We start from the raw sequence: 21490 nt of genomic DNA, 5'->3' as shown, positions 1-21490 counted from the left end.
CTGAGCCTGGAGGCTCAGCAACCATACCCGGCGGACTCGGAGCTCTGCAGGCACCGAGGCCCGGCGGGGGTCCCGGACCGTGACCTCCGCGACCTGAGCGCGGCCCCGGGGGCACTCCATCCCCCAGAGTGCACCGCGCGCCCCGCGCCGCTCCCGCCTCCCATTGGCCAGGAGCCGCGCAGAGGCACGCCCCGCCTCCCGAGGCGCCGGCGCGTGGCTTTTTAGCGGCGAGGCGGAAAGCGGGCGCTCCTCGGAGCGTGATTGGCCGAGGCTGCGGGGCGGTGCGGGCGGTGATTGGCGCGGAGCTGCGGGGCCGGGCGCGAGGCGCGGCGGGCGATGGAGATGGGCTGCGAGGCGCGGGCCGGCAGCGGGTTCTCCTCTCGCTTCCGCTGCGCGCTGCGAGCCCGCGGCCTGCAGGACATCAGCGGCGACGGCGGGGTGTGCAAGGAGCTGCTGCGGCCCGGCACCGGGCAGCCCGTGCCGCCGGCTGCCACCGTGGCGGGTACGGTGCCGGTCCCGGCCGGACCGGGCGTGGCGTGGCGTGGCGGTGCGGTGCCCTGCGGGGCTGCAGGTTCCCCGGCGCCGTGCCGCGGTGCTGCTCGTTCCGCCTGGCCCTGCGGTAGCACGGGAACGAGCAGTCGAGCCCTCGGAGGCTGCCGGTGCCGTCGTCCGCCTCTCGGCGGCGCCTCGTGTTGGTTGGGCCGCCTGGCCGGGGCCGGGAGCCCGTTGTGCGGGGCCCTGTTGGCATCAGATCGGACAAAGTTCCAGATGCTCTCAGCATACAGCAGTGAGGCTTTCTGCTTCGGGTCATTGGTTACTGCAGTGGGACAGCCGGTACCACTTCTCGCAGCTGACAGATTAAACAGACGGGCATCTTGACCTGGAGCAGAGCGGGGCTTCCTGGTCCCAGCATGTTCACAGTAAAAAGAAGTTTGAGCTGGAAGTGGTTCCTGTGCAAGGGCCTGATGAGTGGCAGGGGAAGCTCGTTATGGTTTTTCTCCTAATTGAATGACAACTGGAGTTGGCCCTGCTGCTCTCAGGCAATAGTGGAGCTTGAGGGCTACATTTTCTCCTTTGTTTTTTTTTTCCTAGGTCTCAAGCTGTGCTTTGAGAACAAATTTGTTAAGTCCTTCTGCAGATAACTGGGGCATTTTAATTTCTGTGCCTTAAGTTCCCATTCTCCTCCTGCCTGCAGCTCACTAGTTCTTGACACAAAATTGCATCTCTTGTTTAGATAAGAATAAAGGCTTCCAAGCAACTGTTTTATCTGGCGCTGATGTGATCAGGTTTTTGTCAGCGGTTTGTGCTCCCTCTGCTGTTTTAAAGCAGCAGAAAGGGGAAAAAAAAAAAAAAGTGTGGTTGCAAAACTGATTGTGAGAGTGTTAGTGACAGCACTGTTACCAGACACAACAACTAAATCTTGCTGTTCTCTCCTACCTGCTCCTTGTTCTGGGCTGTGCAGTGAAGTACTCCGGGTATCTGGAGCACATGGATAAACCCTTCTGCACAAACTGCACCAAGAAGCTCCCGAGGCTGATGAAGCTTGGAGAAGGTAGGTTTGTCCTGGATCTCACGGGGCTATAATGAGTGTCTGCTAAGGCACGTGAATTTAAATGCTGTTTCATATCTTGAGGTTTTTCTTGAAATCTCTAAATTTTCTGAATGGAATCAGAAAGCCTCCTTCTTGTAGGTGGAGGTAAATCCAGAACTGATCACACAACGTGCTGGAAGTGAGCAGCAGGGCCCATGCTGTTGGCAGTGTGGGTGCTTTCTGCTGCTTTCCTGAAGCAGCTTCTCACCTCAGTGTTGTTAAATCACTCAAGAGGAGATGAGGATGTTTGCTGTGTGCTTGTCCCACAGCAGATTGCCTCTTTAATCCAGAGATGAGTTGTGCAGCAGTGTGTGTCTTGAGTTGTAACAGTGGGAAACTCACCGCTGTATTGATCTGCTACCAGGGATTTCCTCTTAAAGCCTAGAGGAAAATTCTAATTTGGAGCCTGAGATTGGATGCTGGGTTTGGGATTCTCATGACCTTCTGTTTCTTGTTGTGACAGACATTACACTGAGGGGTCTGGAAATTGGTGTGCTCACGATGAAGAAGGGAGAGGTGGCAAGGTTTATCTTCTCACCGAATTATGCCTATGGCCAGCAGGGTTGCCTTCCTCTGATCCCCCCAAATGCCACGGTCTTATTTGAAGTGGAGTTGATAGACTTCCTAGACTCTGCTGACTCCGACACGTTCTTTGCGTTGACAGCTGTGAGTTGCTTTAATAAGGCTCGGGGAATAAACCTGGAAGATAAACTTTGCTGTCTTTCCCTTCAGTTGCTGAGGATCATGTGTTACATATGTTTGTTTAACGCAGGAGCAGTTATCCAGACCTTGGGCTGCTGGATCCGTGCAGATGCAGACATGTGCCCTTTAAAGCTTATCCTGCACGCCTTGCCCTGTTTACAACCCAGTGCAGGAGGAGAAGCTGGGTCTGCCTTTGTTTGCTGCCCCGTAGTGGGGTCAGTGAAACAAGCTGCATTTATTTTTAGCTTTACCAGAATCCTTATGGTTTCACTAGAGGGCACCAGCTTCATGGAAGTTCTCTGAAGCGTCAGAACAGTACCTAGCTGTCTGTTTAAAAACAAAATCCTTGTGAAGTCTGGAGCATTGAAGTGTCCCCCGCCCCCACCCTTTGTCTTTGCTTCTTGGCTGCTTTCCCAAGTGCTCCTTCACTGCTCTCTCTCCTCCCTGGTGAGTTACCGTGTTATTGTTAATTCTCCCTTTTCATGTAAGAGGCTTTGGGTTGTAGTTGTGGGTCAGTGATTGGGGCACATGCTGCAGTGCTGATGGATGGAGGCCCTCCTCATTCCCTCACTGCTCTTGCAGAGGCTGCTTTTTCCACACCCAGGCCTGAGATCAAACCATCTGTTGCATGGGGGAGAGCTTACTCCCTGACTTGCTAACTCACCCCTCTCTGGGAGCTGATTCAAACTTCAAAATGCAGGGGACAACCTGTCCCTCTTTTCTTGCTGTTCTTTTTTTCTTTTTCTTTTTTGCTCGTTCTTTGCTGGATTGATGTCCTGAGCTGTGTCAAGCTGGTCATGGAGCCACCCAGGGTGCTGTTACAGCAATGCAGCTTTCCCTTTTGTTCTAGGAATAGTGTTTTTGTATTAGCTGTCTGCTCTGTGCTAAGCAGTTGAGAGAGTTGGGCAGAATTTAGGAAGAAATTCCTGCTTTTTTTCCTGCAGGGTCCCTTTGCTCCCTGACTTGTTTTGTAGTACTTCTCACCAAGAGTAACCAGCACAGCAGCAGTGCAGAAGGGAAATGCTGTGTGGTGGTGGTGGCAAAGGTGCAGGACTCTCCTGCCTGTTGTCTCTGCTTGATTTCTTTTGCTTGAGCTGAAATTCGGGTATTTCTTTATACAGGAGCAGCAGGATGCGTTTCCTCTACAAAAGGTGTTGAAAGTGGCAGACGTGGAGAGAGAGTTTGGCAATTATCTCTTCCGTAAGCAGTGCTTTGAGGGTGCCAAAGACAGATACAAAAGGGTATGACACCAGAAAAAATGTATTTTCCACCCATGGGTTGTCAAAGTGGTAATTTAGTGCTAGCTCACTGTAACAAGTACACTTCAGAGATTATAGAACTTCATCATGTATTCAGGTATAGTTCATTTTTTAAGAACTGATCTGAGATGCTTGCTGTTGTATGGGCAGCAGTAGTGAATGAAAGAGGAGGACGGTGGGCAGAAATCTGCAGGCCTTTTTTTCAGGCCTGCTCCCTTCTGGCCTCCCAGTTGGGAACATAAGAATACTTGAGGTTGGAAGAAGCCTCTGGATTTTGCCTAACCTGTGCTCAAGGTCGGCTAGAGCAGGAGGCTGCCCAGGACCGTGTCCATCTAGGCTTTGAACATCTCCAAAGATGGAGACTCCACAGCCTATCTAGGGAGTATCTTTTTATTTTGCTGCTTTCTAGTTCCTTGATAGGTTGCTGCAGTCTTGTGACTGAGCTGGCTAGTCATGCTGATAGTGCTGTGCAGTGTATTTAGGAGATTGATTACCTAGGTCAGTTAAAAATAATAAAGAGAAACATGGATGTAGCTGGCTGACTGGGATGGATTTCTCATGGTAGATTTGTAGTGTGATAGTTCTTTTCCCTATCTGCTCAGGCGTACTCCATCCTTGGTCGCAGCCCTTCCAGTGAGGCAGAGCTGTGTCAGATTGATGCTTCCAAGTTGCCGGTGCTCCTGAATCTCTCAATTACCTACCTGAAGCTGGAATGTCCTGCCCGAGCTCTGATGTATGGGGAAAAAGCCTTGGAGATTGACAAAAGAAATGTCAAGGCGCTGTTCAGGTGTGGCCAGGTGGGCAAAGACAAATTCCTCTGGTAGCCACATAAGCAGTGACCCAGTCTGACTGGCTGTGGAAAAAAACTGAGGAGAGCCACCAAATTCTAGGCCAGACCTCCTAAGCTCCTGCAGCAGTTGAGGTGATTTGTCAGCATCTGAAAATCTGCTTCTCAGTAAATCTGTCACACAAATCTTTTCTTGAGGGATTCCTGAGATACCTATATCTGTCTCTGAAATGTTTGTAGTTGTACATATCTCAGTCCTGAAGAGCAGCAGTGAATCTATATTTATCTTTTAATGCATCTGTCTTCTTTCAATGTCAGGCTTGTCTCTGCATGACAGAATACGAAAAAGCTCGGGACTTCCTGATCAGAGCTCAGCATATAGAGCCGTTTAACCACGATATTAACAACGAACTGAAAAAGCTGGCAAGGTGAGAACTCCTTTCCATTGCTGTGCTTAGACAAGCTGAAAACATCCACTGGAAACTACTAAAATACTCCAGTGTTTGTTTAAAAAATTAATAATGATCAAGCACCAAAGCTGCTGGGTAAGTGACTTGGGAAAATGCAGAATGTCTTTTATTGTGGGAAAGGCTGATTCAAGGTTTTGCACACAGAGTGGTTGCAGGTGATATGTGAGAAGCTGAGTGTTCATTTTTTCCATAGGGTTTCTCAGAGGGAGTGTGTGATCCACTCCATCTGAGCTAAGTGGGTCAGGCTGATGGCAGGGTGGTGGAGGGCTGCTGAGATGCCTCAAACCCAATGAGATGCAGTAGGCTAGCACTCAAGATCATGTTCTGAATTAATACATGATTTTCATTTCCTTTAAGATGTGTCAGTTGATTACAGCACCTTATTGCACTGCAAGTGCTTAGCTGTACAATGCTACAAATACCTTGCCATCTGTGGGAAGATCTTAAAATTGAATTTCTTGCAGCCTTGGTGGTAACAGATGAGCAATCCCAAAGGCAGACTTTCCCTTTGCCCACAGACTGAGTACAGCACAATCCTACCAGCCTTAGTCATGCCCTACCCCCACGAAAACATGACTAACACAGGCCTCCATCCTCACACTGTTCTTTTGCTTGAAACTGGCAAAAGCAGTAGCTGGTTTCCATAAGTGTGTGCTGTACTTCTGGCACTATTCATGGACACAGAATGTGAGGAAGTCCCCAGCTTCAGAGATTCCCAAAGCAGCCCCTGAACAGGAGCCCTCCTCTTTGTGTTGCTGCTAGGCATTTGCAGTAAGGCTTGTAGGGAGCAGTAACATCTCTAATAAGAGGAGTTGGTATGGCTTGAACCAGTTTGTAGGCTAAGGATCTTCACCTGGTAACATTTTGGTAGAGGGCTGGGCTTGCATGTGCCCTATATATCTGAGTAGACTTTAATACCCTGTGATGAAACCAAGTCTTCAAATTTGTTCTGTTACATCAGAAATGTGGAGAACCTGAAATTAAAATTAGCTGCTGGTCTGAAAATGTGAAGTAAATTACTTCTATTGAACCTCATTTGTCCCTGGGTACCTTGCTACCAAATTGCTGTGTGAACATGTGCTTATCAGAGTTACGGATGGCTGGGTAGATGGAGTAGTTGGAGGCTTGTGGGTTGTGTCCAGGACCTGTGGTACAGTGCAAGAAGACCTGATCCAAAAGCCTCAAACATTCTCTTAGATTCATTCAAAGTATGTTGGCTGGTAGGAGAAGAATCTGGCTAATAACTGAGATTATTCTGCCAGGAAACAAAACGGCATTCTGCCTTCAGGGAAGCAGCAGGAAAACTTGTCAGCTCTGACTCTAGAGACAGCAGCATGTACTACTAATGTGTGTTACAGTGAGCTGAGTGTGCACTGAACATCTCTTGTCTTGGAGCTTCTGCTTTGCTGCCAGTTAAAATTGGTGTATTTCTTGCTTTTACAATGACAAAAAGTGGAATTAATATAATATAGATGGAGACAACAGTACAGAGTGTTGTTAGTCATGACACAGCTCAGTCTGGATCTGTGTAACGTTACCAAACTGCCCTGCTTGTGAAAGCCCGTGATGTGATCTCACAGATGCTTAGAAACTGAATATGAATCAAAATTCTGTTTTAAAAGCTTTTTACTTCCTTATTGAGTGCATTTAAACTTTGCAGAAAGGAATATTGTTTGTTAATCAACAGCTACCTTCTGCTGCATGAACAAGACTTTGGAAAGTACCTGTTAACAGCTAAGCTAGGTTCTTGGCAAAGTTCACCTTCACCAGAGAGAGACAGGCAGAGTCCTGGCTGAGGACCTTATGGAACTTGTCTGGTACCAGCTGCAGTGGTACAAATTCTGATGTTGCCTTTGGTGACTTTTTTAGAGGTCTGTATCAAATATGAAATAACATAGGGTTGTTCTGCTATCTGGTGTGAAATTGTGCCTCCGGGTGAGGAATTCTTGGATTCCTGCTTTGGTAGACATGTGAGCATGTGTCATCCAGTCTAGGTGCACACCACTGATCTTCTTACTGTGGGTATTTACGACAACATCTGCCTGCAGGACTTCACAGCAGAGATGTAGCGAGCTCAAGTTTCACTGAATGATACCCTTCAAAGTTGTGGACACACAAGTACTGTTCATAGGGGGCTGAGAGAGCACTGGCCAACACCACCCTGCTGCTGTTTCTGCTGTTGCAACAAAAACTTTGCTTTTGACCATATAAGGTAGCAGATGCAGTGAAGCTGTCTTTACGGGCAGCCATTGATCCCTGGGGCAGTGCCTGAGCTGAGTCACCTTCTGGCTCAGAGATTCCTCACCAGCGAGGCTTCGTTGCCTGCAAGGTGGAGTGTGGGGTGCGGGGACACCACGCTTCTTGCTGCCACTGCTGGTGCTGCCAGAAGCAGTGATTCACATGGAGTGTCTGCATGGCTTGTGCCATGCAAGTGGGATGCTGGCAGGATGCATTTGTCCTGCTGTCTACGTAGTCTGGACACGCAGCCTGCTGTCCTTTCCACATCCTCTGCCTGGATTTGTGGGGTCAGTGGTAGATAACCATTAGCACTAGCTTGCTGAACAGTGGAGCACCTGCACTGTGTCCTGCTAGGCCCTATAATGGCTTGCACAAGGAATGATGCAAATGATGGGCACCACAGTAGGGCTTTGAATACAGCTGGCAGTTCTGCATCACCATGTGCTTGCAAAGATGCTTGCAGAAAGCATCTGACTACCAGAAGTCAAATGCTCCTACTACCTAATAGATACCAGCAGAGAAAAGGCTCAGGGTCTGGTGATAAGACAAAATTCATTTCATGGCAGAAAGAAAGAGTTGGGGGAGCTGCTCCCTCTTCTAGCAGCACTAGGCTAGTTGCCTTGAAAGTCTAAACATCTATGTATTTTTTCTGATCGTGCTGATGATGATTTGATGGGCAGTCTGTAGCTCTCAACTCCATATTTGTGCTCTACTTTCCAGCTGCTACAAAGACTACTTGGACAAGGAGAAAAAAATGTGCTGCCGAATGCTTGCTACTCTCAACTCTTCTTCATGACCAGGAATAAAGGTACTCAGCTTGTGAAAAAGTCTGAGGTCTCCTAAAGCCATGCTATTCTCTGGGCTGGGTTTTGTGGTGGGGAACACACTTTTCTTCTGCATAGGAGGATTGTGGAGGCATAATACAAGTTAATGAGAACGTACAGAGGGGAAGGGGCAGGATGGCAATGTGAAACCCAACTGTACCATGTGCCTGGGGGATCCTGTCTGCCAGGCAGGCTAGAATGGGACGGGCACCTGAAACTGGCAGCACTTGAATAAGTTTGGTTTTTTTGTTTCCTGTGCTGCTCATCCCAGTTACTCCTTGTCAGAGCCAGGGGCAGAAATAGCTGTGTAGTCTTGTTTCTCTGCCAATTAAAAGAAACAAAAAAAAATTGTTCCTGTCAAACTTAAAAATTGGATTTCCTCCTCCCCTCCAGCACTCCTGTCTGGAGCTGCTGGAATGCCTTACTTCAGAAAAATCTAAATATTTTATTTCTGGGTTTTGCTTTTTTTTTTTTTTTCATATTAAAAAACCTGTTTGTATAGAAAATTTCAAATAGGTATTTTGGACTCTTTAAAAAGCTTTAAATCCTCAAGCAAAATTGACAGCTTTATAAATGCACAAAGGCTCTTTGATCATTGGGTTTTTTCTTTTTTTCTTTTTTTTTTTTTTTTGTCAAAACCTTTGGAGGGGGTGTAAGGGGGACTGGAAGTCTGCGCTGGTCTCTCGCCTCAGGGTAAGCCCTGGGGAGAGGGTTGTGGAAAATGACAGCAGCCTTCTGTCAGAAAGCATCAGCAGCTCGGGGCCGTCAGAGGTGGCTGCCATTCCATCTCAAACAATACAGGCAGTATCCCTCTTCCTTCTGAAAATGAGTCTGAGCAGCTTTTCCATCATTGGCAGCATTGAGCGCAGGATGCAGCTGTGCTATTTTAAGGTCAGCTCTTTCTCTTGTCTGTGGCTGCAAGGAAACAACCCAGTATTTGAGGGAGAGGTCTGACTGAACGGGTGCACCCCCCTCCCAGCTGGATGTGCTCCTTGCTGTAGCCCTCACCCTCCTGCCTTCCACTCGTGGCTGCTTGTTGCGAGCTGCCTCGAGCACAGATCATCTGCTGTGGGTTGGGGATGAGTCTGTATCTCTGTACCACTCCAGGCTGTGCTTTGGGATGGGGGCTATGCCTGATTTGTGCAGGAAGCCCACGGTGTGGGTTTGGCAGGGAGACTCTCAGAATTCTACAGATTCTCTAGATACTTGCAGCGTGAAGGCCTGCAGGACCTGCAGAGATGGGGAAAGGCAAAAGAGAAGCTTAAAGATGAGGCTGATGTGCCCATCAGCCAGATTTTCTCCACGGCTCCTGCTGATGCAACCACATGCTTCCCTGGAGCTCTGCCTCCTTTCACAGCTGTGTGACAGCTGTCAGTCAGATTGCTGGCCTTTGAATTAAGTTTAGTTGAAGCTTTTTTTTTTTTTTTTTTTTTTTTTTTTTAAGTCTTCCAGACAAATTTACATCACTGAGACCTACATAACAATCCACTGTTAATTCCTTGTGAGAAAAATCTCTTTTGCTGGAGAAAAAAAAAAGTCATTACGTATTCAGACAGGAGCACAGCAGCTCCTGCTCCGAAGGCACAGCTAACTATCCAGAATTGAGGCAGAACATTCCTTAGTGTTTTCTGACAAGTTTGCACTAGTTCAGTTTAGGGCACAAGCTGTTCTCAGTCGGTCTGGCAGCCTTCTTTGATCTGTTTAGTGAGCGGATGGGCAGTGGGCTGTGCTGGGAGCTCGTGTCTGGTGATCTGTGGAATCACACCATTGTGGAAAACCTTCCTGTGCAGCAGTTGGCAGGCGGTGCTGAGTTGGTCTGACGCCACGGCCACCTTACCAGCTACATGACCCACAGCTGGAATTGGGCATTTGCTCCCCCTGACTCCCTGCTGTGTTTTTCCGGCTCAGCTCTCCTACCCAAGGGGCTTTGCTGTTTCTTTTGGTGCGATTTGCAGTGGCTGCTTTGGTTCAGGGACAGATGGATTCATTCGTCTGTGCTGGGTAATCCAGGGCTCTGCTGTGTTTTCCACAATAATATTCAGAACAGACACACCTGAATACAGTCACTCTGCCTGGTGTTTCTGTCTCTCTCACTGTAGAGTCTAATCCTGGAATTACATCTTGCTCAGAGCATGCTTTCTTCTTCTTTAGTGGAGTTTCAAATCAGAAGAAGCATCTTTGGTGAAATGAGGCCACTTGTGATGTTTCCTAGGGGAATTCAGAAATACTAAGCAGTAGAAATAGAAGCATAAACACTTTCTTAAATCTTTCCTTCAATAGTCCCCTGCAAACACAGGGGCTTGGGGTCTTATGCTTGCCCTTCTTCAGGTCTGAGCTATTTGCTTGCCTCTATCTTCTGTAGTACAGCATATGTCAAGCCTGGTTACCTGGCATGGCTGAAAGTCCCCTTTGGAGCACCCTAAGCTGGATGGACTGAGATCACTGCCGTGGTAGAGTTCTTTGTTCCAGTGAAAAGCGCAGGCTTTTGGTGACAGACTTTTAAACCCCACAAAATAATGGAATTTGTCTTTGTATAGTTGTGGTCCTTCAAGATGAAGAGAACTGAATCATGAGATGTGGGTACAGATTTCCTAGAGATGCCTACATCCTCATAGCAAGTCTTTGGGAGTTTAATCCCCAAAAGACTTATCTTTTTTAATTAAAGGTGGGCCAAGGCTGAAAGCTTGCTTCTAATGTGTATCAGAATTCCAGTAGACAGGAGAAGTGGTCTCAGTAGCTGACAGCATACGGGGAAATGTTCCAGTGAAAACATACAATACTGAAATTATGGCAGGAAACTATGAGGTCGAACTTGAGACTGCTACGAACAGCAGGATCTAGCAATTCTGAAGCCATTAATTGGTGAGAATTGGCTGCAGAACTGGGGCTGTGTCACCAGGTAGAAGTTACTATAATTGAGCTTAAAATCAGCAGCAGTTGCTAGTTAAACTGACCTAATAGTCTAAAAGAGACTGGCAAATAAACTGAGGCATATGTGCATAACAGCCACAGCTCTTGCCTTGGGGAGGCTCCAGACTTTGAGCAAACAGCAGCTTGCTCCTTCCCCTCCTGCTCTCCTGTATCACAGAGCTGAAGATCTAAGAAGTGCCTCCTGCTGATACTGTCCTTGCCCACTGTGTGAGGCTGAACAATAGAGAAACAGCAATTTCACTTCTCCTCTAGAATACACACATTACTGTACCACTGGGATGTCCTGTGCTGCAAAGGAAACTGTTAAGCACTGCTTTATCCTGAGCATTGCTGGAGCTAGTGCAGAGGCTTGGAGGATGACTTCATTGAGCATTCTCCTTGCTAAGCAGAGGGAGGAGGAAAGCTTTAAAAGGGTGGTTGGGTGTTCTGGGATGTTTTGGTGGAGGGTTTGTCTGGAGGTTTTTACTCCTCTCTAGATCTTCCTTCCTGTAGCATCTTTTTATTTTTATTTTCACTTTTTTTTAATTTCAGAGGAGTTCTGCAGTTCGTATCTGCAGTAATACTCATCTCCCAGAGAGGTACCACAGGTATGCTCTGGTCTCTTCTGGAGACTGGCAGTGGAGAAATGATTCTACCAGCTCCACGCACAAGAGCTCTGGTGTGGAGGGAGCAGAGGACAGGGACCAGCAGGGATCAGCTGCGTGCTCCTGTGCTCTTTGAGTCCTGATAGGACAGGAGGGCTTGGTTACAGAGGTCCTTGGTAAGGGCACTTGGTGTGCTGGTTGGTGTTGCCCATGCTGGCAGGAAGACCTGGGCAGTGTCTTGCAGTGCCCTGCTGTGCCCGTGTTCCAAGGTGAGGTGGTGAAATTCAGCCTCTACAGAATGGTGCCTCAGGGCCCAGCCCAGCACTATCTGCTCTGAAACTTTGTGAGCATCCAAAGCTTGGTGTTTCCCTTTGTGTGCTCAACCCTGGGCCACCTGGTGAGGTAGGAAGGGACTCATGGCTGTGCTCCTCAAGCTCCTGTGTATCTGCTCTGCACACTTACTCTAGAAAGGGCAGGCTGAGCCCTGCTGGATACTCCTATTCTGCACTTTTTCTTTCTCAGAGCTTTAGCCAGCAGCAGGAAGATAAAACACACTGAATTGTCTGCTGCTGTTACAAATCAATGGATAGTGAAAAAGGTGCTGGGTTCCTTTCATCATATTTATCATGGAGTTAAAGTTTGAAGAGAATATGGACAATGTGTAGGATGTGGATGTCTTTACACAGGAAATTTTATTTTTGCAGAATCTTCAGAGTTAATGCCCTTCAATTCCAGCAGCAAGGAGATGGAGGAGCTTAAAATAACTGCATCTATGAAACCTGACTTTTAAAGTCTCCTTTCTCTACCTCTCATATTTCAGTTGTACAAAGCATGAGTAAAAACGTTTTGTTACCGTGGCGAGTATAAAGGCAAATAGGATAAACCTACCTAAAGCAATTAGCAACCAAAGAGACAGATTTTGGATAGCAGCCTGCTGCAGGTGCCAGCGACTCGTGCCTGAGGTCAGATTACTGCTTAATTGTGCTGTTGTTGAGGCACAGAAGCCCCCAGTGTCACTTAGTCCTTGTAGCAGCTCTCCCTGGGCTCTCGCCATCCCATACAGGCACAGCTGCTGTGCCTGGCTACGAGCCCTGCTGATCTGGAGCACTTCAGACATGTCTTTATCCTATCTGTTTCTTTTAATCTTACATCTGGGGATTTAAATGTGTCATGTGCAGCCTTATACAGCAAAACAAAGGGTCCTTTCCATATTCTCTTGTCTGCTGTTCTTCTAGTCTGGTTTCTTGGAGCGTTTGAGCATGGAGATTTGAGCTTGGAGAATGCTTTTCACTCCTTTTGTAGTTCAGTGGTAAGTTATCCTGAGCAGAAACACAAAGTGGCCTAATCCTCTGCGTGGCCGTGCTGCTGTACCACATGTGCTGCCTGCACCAGGGCAGGTTGCTGTCATTGGTGTCAGCACTGGTGGGGCTCACAGTGCGGCAGAGCTGGAGGGCAGCAGAGGGTAACTGCAATACAGGAGAAGGGGAAAAAAACCCTTCAGATGATAATGGTGCAAACCACGCAATGATGGCTGATGTACTTATCTATTAGTAGCCCTCCAAGTGTTACAGGGTACTTATCTATTAGTAGCCCTGTTACAGGCTTATTCCACAAACACAGATTTGTTTAAATGAAGCTACAAACTTTTATTGTCCAGATGACCGCAATGCTGAGGGCCCCCAAAAGTGTTTTCTGCTTTTGGGAGGGCTGTTTGCTTAAGACACAAGGAGTGCCTTGGCTCTACTGTGAGTCAGTCTGCAGATCTGCAGAGTTATTTGCAATAAGGGAAATGTGACCTTCATGTGCCTGTCCCAGTACCCACACTGCTTATCAGGGAACTGTTGATTTGACAGAATGCTGAGCATTATTGACACGAAAATTCGAGCTCTTGAAGGACTGGGAGCTACTGTAAGGAACAGTTTCAGCCCAGACTTGCTAAATGAAGTCCTTCCTAAGTCAGAAGTAGGTGTTGAAGAGTTCATCCCTTCCTTTCACCCTCTTGTAATTGCCCCTCTTATGAGATCTCTTGCTCTCTGATGAAGTGGTGTTGCTCCATCTGGGTGCTGTTTGAAGGGGTTTCTTTTTTTGGAAATGCTTGGGAAAGTGCTCTTCTTCCTGCATTTCTCTTTGCTTTAGGATTCCTTGGCACACCGTAGATCTGAGTGGACTTGACAAACCCTCTCTCTGGCACCTTAGATTCAGGTCATCAGTATTCAAGCTCTCTGAAGGCAAGTGTTGCTAACAATCTGCTCAATTCTTCCTTCCACTGAACTCTCTCTCTGTCTACACGCTGTGCTTGAGACTCATGGTGGATCCTTTGCAGAGCTGAGGATTACAATGGATCAGCTAGCAAAAAACATATCTTAAGGGAAAAAAATACATAAGCACAGATGTTCTTGACACTGGAGGTTTGTATAGCTTTATTATATGAACAAGGAATAGAGACTCTTCTCCTTGTACCTTCACCCTTGAGTACTGAACATCGCTTGAACCTGTAATGGGGTGTTCCTGGCACCTGCTGGAGTCTTCTCATGCCTTTCTCTTCATGACCTGGAGAGTCTCTGAGCTTCTGCACGCTCATGTGCTACCTGAAGGTAGGCTTCACTTGGCTGTAAAAGTGAGTCCACTTGAAGCACTATCAGCTGGACATCCCTAAACTACATCTGAGAGAGACAAATGGGTGTATGGCTGACTGCAAAATTGCTTTCACAGACAGTAGACAAGTGGTGTCCTAATTAGGTAATTTTCTGAAGGCATGCTGGATGCACCAGTGATGATGATATGTGGCATTCCCTCTAATAATTGTCCTGACAAACCATGATAGCCTGGTGTTGTAGATGGCCCTTTCTTCTCGTCCTATCAGGCTGGGTTGCCCAGCACATCCTGTTATCAGCAGGCTGATAGCGAGCAAGCTGTAGCTGGGCTTTGTTCTTGCCTTCAGAAGAGCTGCAGCATGTCAGTAACCTCTTGTGGGCTCCACATGATGCTTTTAAGAAGGAGCCTGTTCACCTCTTGGTGGCAGCCGTTTTCCTCCAGGCTGTCATTTCAGAGTGGCAGTTCCTTTTGGATTTGTCAGGTCTTGAATGAAGTGCACTTCTCAGGCAATTGCTTTCAGGAAGGTTTTAGTTTCTTTGCTGATCCATGCTCCAAAAGTGAGCGTGTGATGTGCTCTTTCAGAGTGCTGGAGTTAAGACATACTGTCTTTCCGATTAACAAGTCCAGCTTTCCTTTCTTCCCCATAGTGACCACAAAGTTTGAGCTGAAGTGCTGAAAGTGAGATACTCTGCTTTGTGTTAGGAGCACCTGGAGGCTGCATTTCTCTGCAGGTAGCTGCTGGCTCTGGGATGGATCAGCCAGACCAACCTCCCGGCCTGTCTGCCCTCCACAAAGCTAACGACTTGATTGCTTCTCTTGAGAAGTGCCTTCTCACTGGGGTTATTAGTGCAGCTTTGAGCTGCTGCTTCTAAGCGTGGGGATGAACTGGTGGGAGCTTCTTCCCAGCTTCCAGATGCTTTGGCAGAAATATTGCCTGCTGTGCTTGGTGCCTACACAGTGCTTTCCTACAGCTCTTCTGGAGACTCAGCTGGGAAGGAGATAGCCACAGTGCTTTATGCAAGAAAGCAGCTTAAGCAAATTTTTAAAGCCTTAGTTAAACATTAACAGTTAATTATGGCCTTGATGCAGAGTAAAAGCGATTGTGATTATGAATGACCTGTGACCTGGCATGTTGTTTGCTGTAAATTGATGCTCAGCTGCCTTGTCTTTCCCAAGCAGGAATTAAAATAGCTGGTAGCTACAGACTTCTGTCTGAACTTCAAAGTGAGCGCCTGCATTTCTGCTGCGTGTGGCTGAGTTGCTGCCAACCTGCTTTTAAAGGAAGGAAACAAACGTTGGAGTGGAGCCCTGCTTGGAGCATGCTGCTCCTCTACCTGCAGGAGCCGTGGGTGCTTTGAACACCGCCCAGCTCGCTGCCTCTGCAGGGCTGAGCGCTTCCCCTCCGCTCCTCTTCTGACTGCGTCGCCATTAGGTGCAAATGAAAGAGATGAACTGATCAAACGCTCCTTGAGATGGCTTTAGGGTTTCAGACTGAATACTTTTTTTTAATTAGCTCCGTGTAAAGACTCTTATTACTTCAAATAGCAGCCATGAAACCGGGAGCCTCGCAGTTTGATCCTTTGTTTTTCCTGGTGCACCGGAAATCTCAGTAGCTGTAGGTTTTAGACCCAGCTAGACACCCCAACCACAACTAACAGCCTGCGGAAACATCAAGTGATTATCTTCTAAGTATGCCTATCAGGGACACATGAAAGGAAGTGCTGTGTGGGTATAGTATTAGACTGACAAGTAGCAGAGCAGTCGGTTGCATCTTAACAGGAGCGAAGATGCTTTTCTCTAATAAAGCAGAGGATGCCACAGCACAAGTCTGAGGAATTTCACGTGAGAAACCTTTCTTTCCTTGTCCTAGTTGCTACAATTCTGTGCTGTGAAACGGAGAAATGACTTAAGCATTTTTATCTCTTCAATTTTCAAAGAAAAGATCAGTTGCAGGGTCCTCTAGTAGTTCTCTTCCTGAAGAAACTTTCTCTCCCCATTCTCCTGGTTAGGGTAGGTGCTTGATAGAGCTTGTCAGCCCAAAGCTGAGTGTAACACAAGCTACTCACAGCAAGCCCTTGACTTTTGGAAGGTTTGGTTCTGAAAATGGGGCTGTAACATGGGATTTCATGAGTCTGAGTGAAACAAGGTGGTGACTGTAGTGGTGGTGACTGTTTCTTGATACTGTGAATTCTATTTTGTGCTAGGCTAGAAATCTACTGCTGGTGTATTTCTGCCAGTCTTGAAAGTTGCTTCACTGTTCTGTGTGACTAGATGATCTTGCAAGTCACTTCCAACCTTGTGATTCTATGATCCTTTTGTTATCCCCAAGTTGTATTTGGGGGCTGCCTTCAATAGAGATGGACTCTCTTCTGGCTGGGTCACGTGAGCCATGGGCTCTGAGCATTCTGGCTGAATAAAACCTGGATTCTTCAAGATTGTTGGGAGACAACGAGTAACCCAATCAATCTAACAGCTCACTCTGCTGTGAACATGTTGTGGACTGGAGACCAATTCCTTGCAATCCTAACTGTTCTGCGATACTGTGGTGCAAGAGCAAGATAGTTGCTTTCCAAAAATATAAAATAAGGTTTGTATTTTGAGCATCATGTGGTGTTTTGCCTTCTCATCTTTTAGCAGGTGAATGTCTGTTTTCCTCTGTCACTGCTTCTTAGCCTTCTGGTTAGCACTCTGTAAGTTGATATCCTCTCAGAAGCAGACTTCCTTATTTTGCTACTAGTAACTTGATTTAAATTTGCAGACATCATCGCTGCAGCTGAGCTGGCTGAACAAGCTCAAGTGGCTGTAGCTCCTGATAAACTAGCAGAAGTTGAACTGGGCTGCCAGTACTCTTAAACTGAAAGGTGGTAGGGATGTAAGTCTTCCTTTTGACTCTCAGGACTTCTGTAGGAAACAGATAATGAGTTACCTTATGGAGAAGGTTCCAAGGATTTTGTTTTATTAGTATTAATTTTTTCCTTGCCTTCCACTGTTCAACCTATAAATGCTGGAGGGATGAGTCTGACTTCTCAGCAGTGTTTCAGTACCATCTACACTCAGACAAATCATGGGAACTTGTCAGTATTCTGTTGTGAGTGATCTCAGGCCAGGGAGCAGGAGGTGCTGGGGCTCTCTGCAGAGGGCAGAGGCAAAGGGACAGTGTGGTTGGAAGAGGCACTGGAGAAGCAGGTGAGCTTTTGGTAGTAAGGTCAGTGCTGTGGAATTGTAGCCACATCTGTGAGGCAGATCTGAGTTGTGAGCATTGAACCCAAGAGGTTCCCCTTTGAAATACAGAGGAAAAAATCACAGCTTAGGGGTAGGTCTGGCTTATATCCAGAGAAAACACCCCGTGCATAGACTTTGCTTTCCTTCTAGTGACCTTAAAGAGCTGGACGGGTGGGGTGGGTGCTGTGATGTTGTGGCTAGGCCTCCTGGAGGTAATGGCCCTTGCAAAGAATGATTTGACCAAAGGAGGAAGGTGCAGGGAGAAGCGATAGAAGTCTCAGAGGGGAAGGGTGAATCTGGGAGAAGGAGGACTGGCTTCTCAAAGCCAAAGAGTAAATATCCAGGCAGCAGGCTTCTCAGAACGCAGCTGGAAAAATGCAGGGTAGTGTGTAACATGGGTCTTCCAGTATGGGAAGGGAGATGACCTGAAGGGCCCTTCTGGGGTCTTTGCAGTGAGCTTGCTATTTTTAAATTCTTACCACTTAACACTCAGTTTCTTCCAAGTCTAAAGTGAGGAAATTGAATTAATTTTATGGGAATGCCACTGTACCTGATCCACTTATACTAATCTACAAAACTCTTGGATGACTCTTTCAGGAGCACTGTAGATACGTGCTAGCAACAGCTGACCTATTAATGTTTGGATCTGCTAAAATGGAGTACATGTACAGTGTTTCCTGTGGGAATGATGACTGTAGTCTTTGTTATCCTAGGACTTCTCCAGCTGACGAAAAGAACGGTCCTTGGATGAAGAGGAGACCTGCCCCTGGGCACATAGAGATGTTGGTGTTGGATCTGTGTTTTGGGAGAAGCATAATGTGGAGGTCCTCTCGGTGTACACACAACGTGGTTTTCCTGAATTTGGTTTATTTAGCACATTCTAGGGCTGTTTCTAGAAGAACCAAGCCCTTTATTCTTCCATGAACATTCCTTGAACGTTCTTGACATCCTACCTCTTGCAGATTATGGGCTGCTTTAAGGGAATCTGAAAATACAAGTAGGATGCCATGAAGTTTTGTACTGCTTATGCAGATTGTTCTTTAAAAGGTTATGTTTTATATTGTTTTTGTTCTGAGAAAATAAACCAATCTGAGAAATAGTGCTGGCAGGACTTGTGCCAGTTTATTGTGCAAGAGTGATTAATGTCTCTTTCAGTGTAAGGAACTGGAATTTGGAAATAGAGTCCAGTTTGTTAATGTAGCTAACTGCTTGGGCAACAGCGTGCTATGCTCTTTGTTTTGGCTGAACATTCCACTGTGTGTTAATACTACATTTCAAACTACCTAGGAATACCAGCTTTTCCCCCTTCAAATATTGCTGACTTTACTAGCTTTGATCAAGTTGGTTTCCTTTTGGAGCAGAACGCACTGTGTTCCCCCTGTATCATTCTGAAGTCCTGTAGGCCTTTGTGACATGGCTGAGTTGATAAATGCAAAACCCCTTGGTGAGGCAGCAGCAAGGCAGTGTCGAAGCTGCAAGAAGCCACATGGATTCTGCAGAGGAGGAACCTGGTAACATGGAACACTGTTTTAATGATATTTCTCCCATCTATGTTTGACTAGTTTGGATAATGTCTTCTAAGCATAATTCAGTGCCTTGTTGACTTGCAGGGCAGGGAGAATTGCCTGTGGTCAGTGTGTGTTCCAAGGTGGCCTCTTGCCAGGAGAGAAACGTCTGAAGTGTTCTTGTTTTCCCCAGTTCTGCCGACATCTTTATGGCTTTTTGGACTCAATACTACCATGCTCTGATGGTATCTTAAAATAAAATGCCCTCTTGGTACGACATACTGGAAAAAAAAAAAAAAAAAAAAAAAAACAGTTGGGAAATCTTGAGTTGGCAGCACCCTGCAAGCACATTTCTGGAGCTTTCTGCTTGTTGTAGTCCTCTGTGCTTCTGGGGAACGGACATCTTGATCTCTGAGAGGGGGGTGGTCAGATCCTGCTGCACTGCTTAGTTGGGGGAAAGCAGATCAAAGGGGAATGTGGGCTTTGGGTTTCTTCATCATTTCCTTAAGAACAATCTGATTAATACTTCTTTTTGTCAGACCAGCTTTTTCCAAAAGCCTCCAAGAGTGTAAATAGGAAGGTGGAGGGGAGGGAGAGTTCTAATAATACTAATTATTTTAATTATAGAGTGCAGGGCTTTATCTTGTTTCAGGAGTTTTGATGTGCAGTGATAATACACAACTGAAAAGATAAGTATTGTGTGGAAGGCTCTAACTGAGCTGCTGCCCAACTCAAACCCCTGAAAGGTGCCAGGCCTGGGCTCTCACTGGATAAGTGTGGCTGCTTTCCTGTGTTTGGGTTTCTGTAGCCATGTGGCCAGTGCTTCCCAGCTGCTCTGCCCACAGATGGCACAGGCAGCCCTGCCCGCTATCCTTGCATTGCAGTGTCCAGTCCCCTTTTGGTTCCAGCGCCAGTGCCTTGCTGATTCCTCTTTGCTGGGCTGACACTAGATGGCAATGCCTCCCTCGTAATACTGCACCACCGCAAAGCAATTCCGGGGTTTGTTTTTGATGGACTTTCTATCATGGATAGCAGTCTTTTTCTGTACAGATTGCTCCACTGACTTCCTTGCATTGGAAGCTGATGCCATTTTCCAGTGTGAAGCAGAGGATTATGTTTCATGACAGATAGGATAAGATGGGAGACCTGAAGGCAGACGTGTGGCAGAGTTCTCCATCTCAAGGTTGCTGTGCCTCTTGGAGTTCCCTCAGTCTCCTGACATTTTGGCACTTGTCTGCTGGCTTTTAGCTGCTGGGTTGAGGGAGCATGGCATCCGCTTGGAGCGGATTTGCGAACGGAAACTTGGCACAGCTGCATAAGTGGGAAATCTGGTGAAGGCACAACAGCCTGCTCCCCAAACTTGTATGGACAAAACCCATCGCAGAAGGCATCATCCAAGGCATAAACATTTAAATGCATAAGTAGACCTGGATGGGATTGCTCACTGTGTCCCCAGAGGGATTCCTGCAAGTCTCTGCTCCTGTTGGCTGCCGGCTGAGCACGCTGCAGTGCTGCAGCAATGGGGACTGCAGATCCCACGCCACCTCCCAGCCCCGTAACATCTGACCTGCAGGCTGTCTGTAGGTTTACTGAGATATTAAAGATTTTGAGTTGTCAGCTAGAATTTGTTGAAGGGAATTTTGGAATTTTGCAATTTTTCTATCTAAGGTGAATGTGAAAAATGACTTTGCTGATATTTTATTATTATTATTTTGCTTTTATTCCTCTTTAAGAAAAAGAATAAAACTTTCCATCTCTGGGCAAGATCAAAAATGTGTTACAATCTTTACTTGGCATTAGAACAGAAATATAAGTCCGTGAGCAAAACAGAAAAATTTCTACAAAGAAACACAGTTTCTGATTGTTAATGGGAAAATGTGGGCCTTTGAGAAATTTGCTACTGAAATATTTATTTTTGGCCCAAAAACCAGTTCCCCTCTCCCCCCCCCCCCCCTTCTTTAAATAGTTTGACAAATATCTTCAGGGTGTTTGGTGGAGGAACTGTTCTAAAGGTAGGTTACCTCTTACAGCTCAGAAGTGGTCTTGTATTTCCAGTTTGGGTTTATCTAATGTCAACTTGCAGCTTCTGAACTTTGCCGAGCAATTAAAATATTATCTGATATTGTATGATGTTTTCCCAGCCTGGGTGCGCTCAGGTTTAATCTGAGCCCAAGATGCTGGGTGCCCTCACGCCTCCCTGTCTCTTTGGTTTCTTGGGCTGTGAGGTGAGGATCAAACTGATGTGAGCTGCACATAGCAGCCCCTGCTCCTCCTGCGTGTGGGCTGCATGTGGCTCTTCCCACTTGTTTCTCCCATGCAGGGCTGCTGCGTGTGCCATACATCCCCCATGCTGTTGTGTGGGCACCGTGACCCTGCTGCTGCCTGCAGTGATGGCAGTACTCTAACCCTGGAGTGTGTTGGTGGTGCTGATGGCCCCACGGTGTTATGTGTGGGCTGTGTACACTGCTCTGCAGGATTAGGTTGGTGCAGCCAGCAGAGCAGGAGCTGAGCGTCCCTCTGAGCCGGCCCTGGTGAGGCCACACCTCAGTGCTGCGTTCAGTGCTGGGCCCTCACTGCAAGAAAGGCATGGAGGCCCTGCAGTGTGTCCAGAGAAGGAACGGAGCTGTGAGGGTCTGGAGCACAGGTCTGATGGGGAGCGGCTGAGGGAGCTGGGATGGGTCAGAGTGGAGCAGAGGAGGCTCAGGGGAGACATCACTGCTCCCTGCAACTGCCTGAAAGGAGGTGGTGGGGATGGGAGTCGGCCTCTGCTCCCAGGTAACAG

At 47.2% G+C, this 21490-nt stretch overlaps 1 protein-coding gene across 2 annotated transcripts; it reads left to right on the top strand.

The window, feature by feature from the left end:
- The first annotated feature begins 210 nt into the window (after positions 1 to 210).
- On the top strand, positions 211 to 18342 carry FKBP6 (FKBP prolyl isomerase family member 6 (inactive)). 2 transcript variants are annotated; one of them, XR_014887608.1, is made up of 8 exons: positions 211 to 502; positions 1463 to 1552; positions 2055 to 2257; positions 3415 to 3534; positions 4155 to 4349; positions 4658 to 4884; positions 7768 to 7855; positions 17917 to 18342. XR_014887608.1 is itself a non-coding variant. In XM_085240978.1 (8 exons), the coding sequence occupies exons 1-7, from the start codon at positions 337 to 339 to the stop codon at positions 7841 to 7843; spliced, it is 960 nt and encodes a 319-aa protein (XP_085097104.1). In that variant the 5' UTR covers positions 211 to 336; the 3' UTR covers positions 7844 to 7855; positions 17917 to 18342. The 2 variants fall into 2 exon arrangements, 1 of the variants encoding a protein (XP_085097104.1); XM_085240978.1 differs by having other exon boundaries at positions 4658 to 4767.
- The last annotated feature ends 3148 nt before the right edge of the window (positions 18343 to 21490 follow it).

Source organism: Meleagris gallopavo, chromosome 21 (assembly GCF_905368555.1).
Source record: "Meleagris gallopavo chromosome 21, MGAL_WU_HG_1.1, whole genome shotgun sequence".
Lineage (NCBI taxonomy): Eukaryota > Metazoa > Chordata > Aves > Galliformes > Phasianidae > Meleagris > Meleagris gallopavo.
This window is presented reverse-complemented; position numbering and strand designations above follow the sequence as displayed.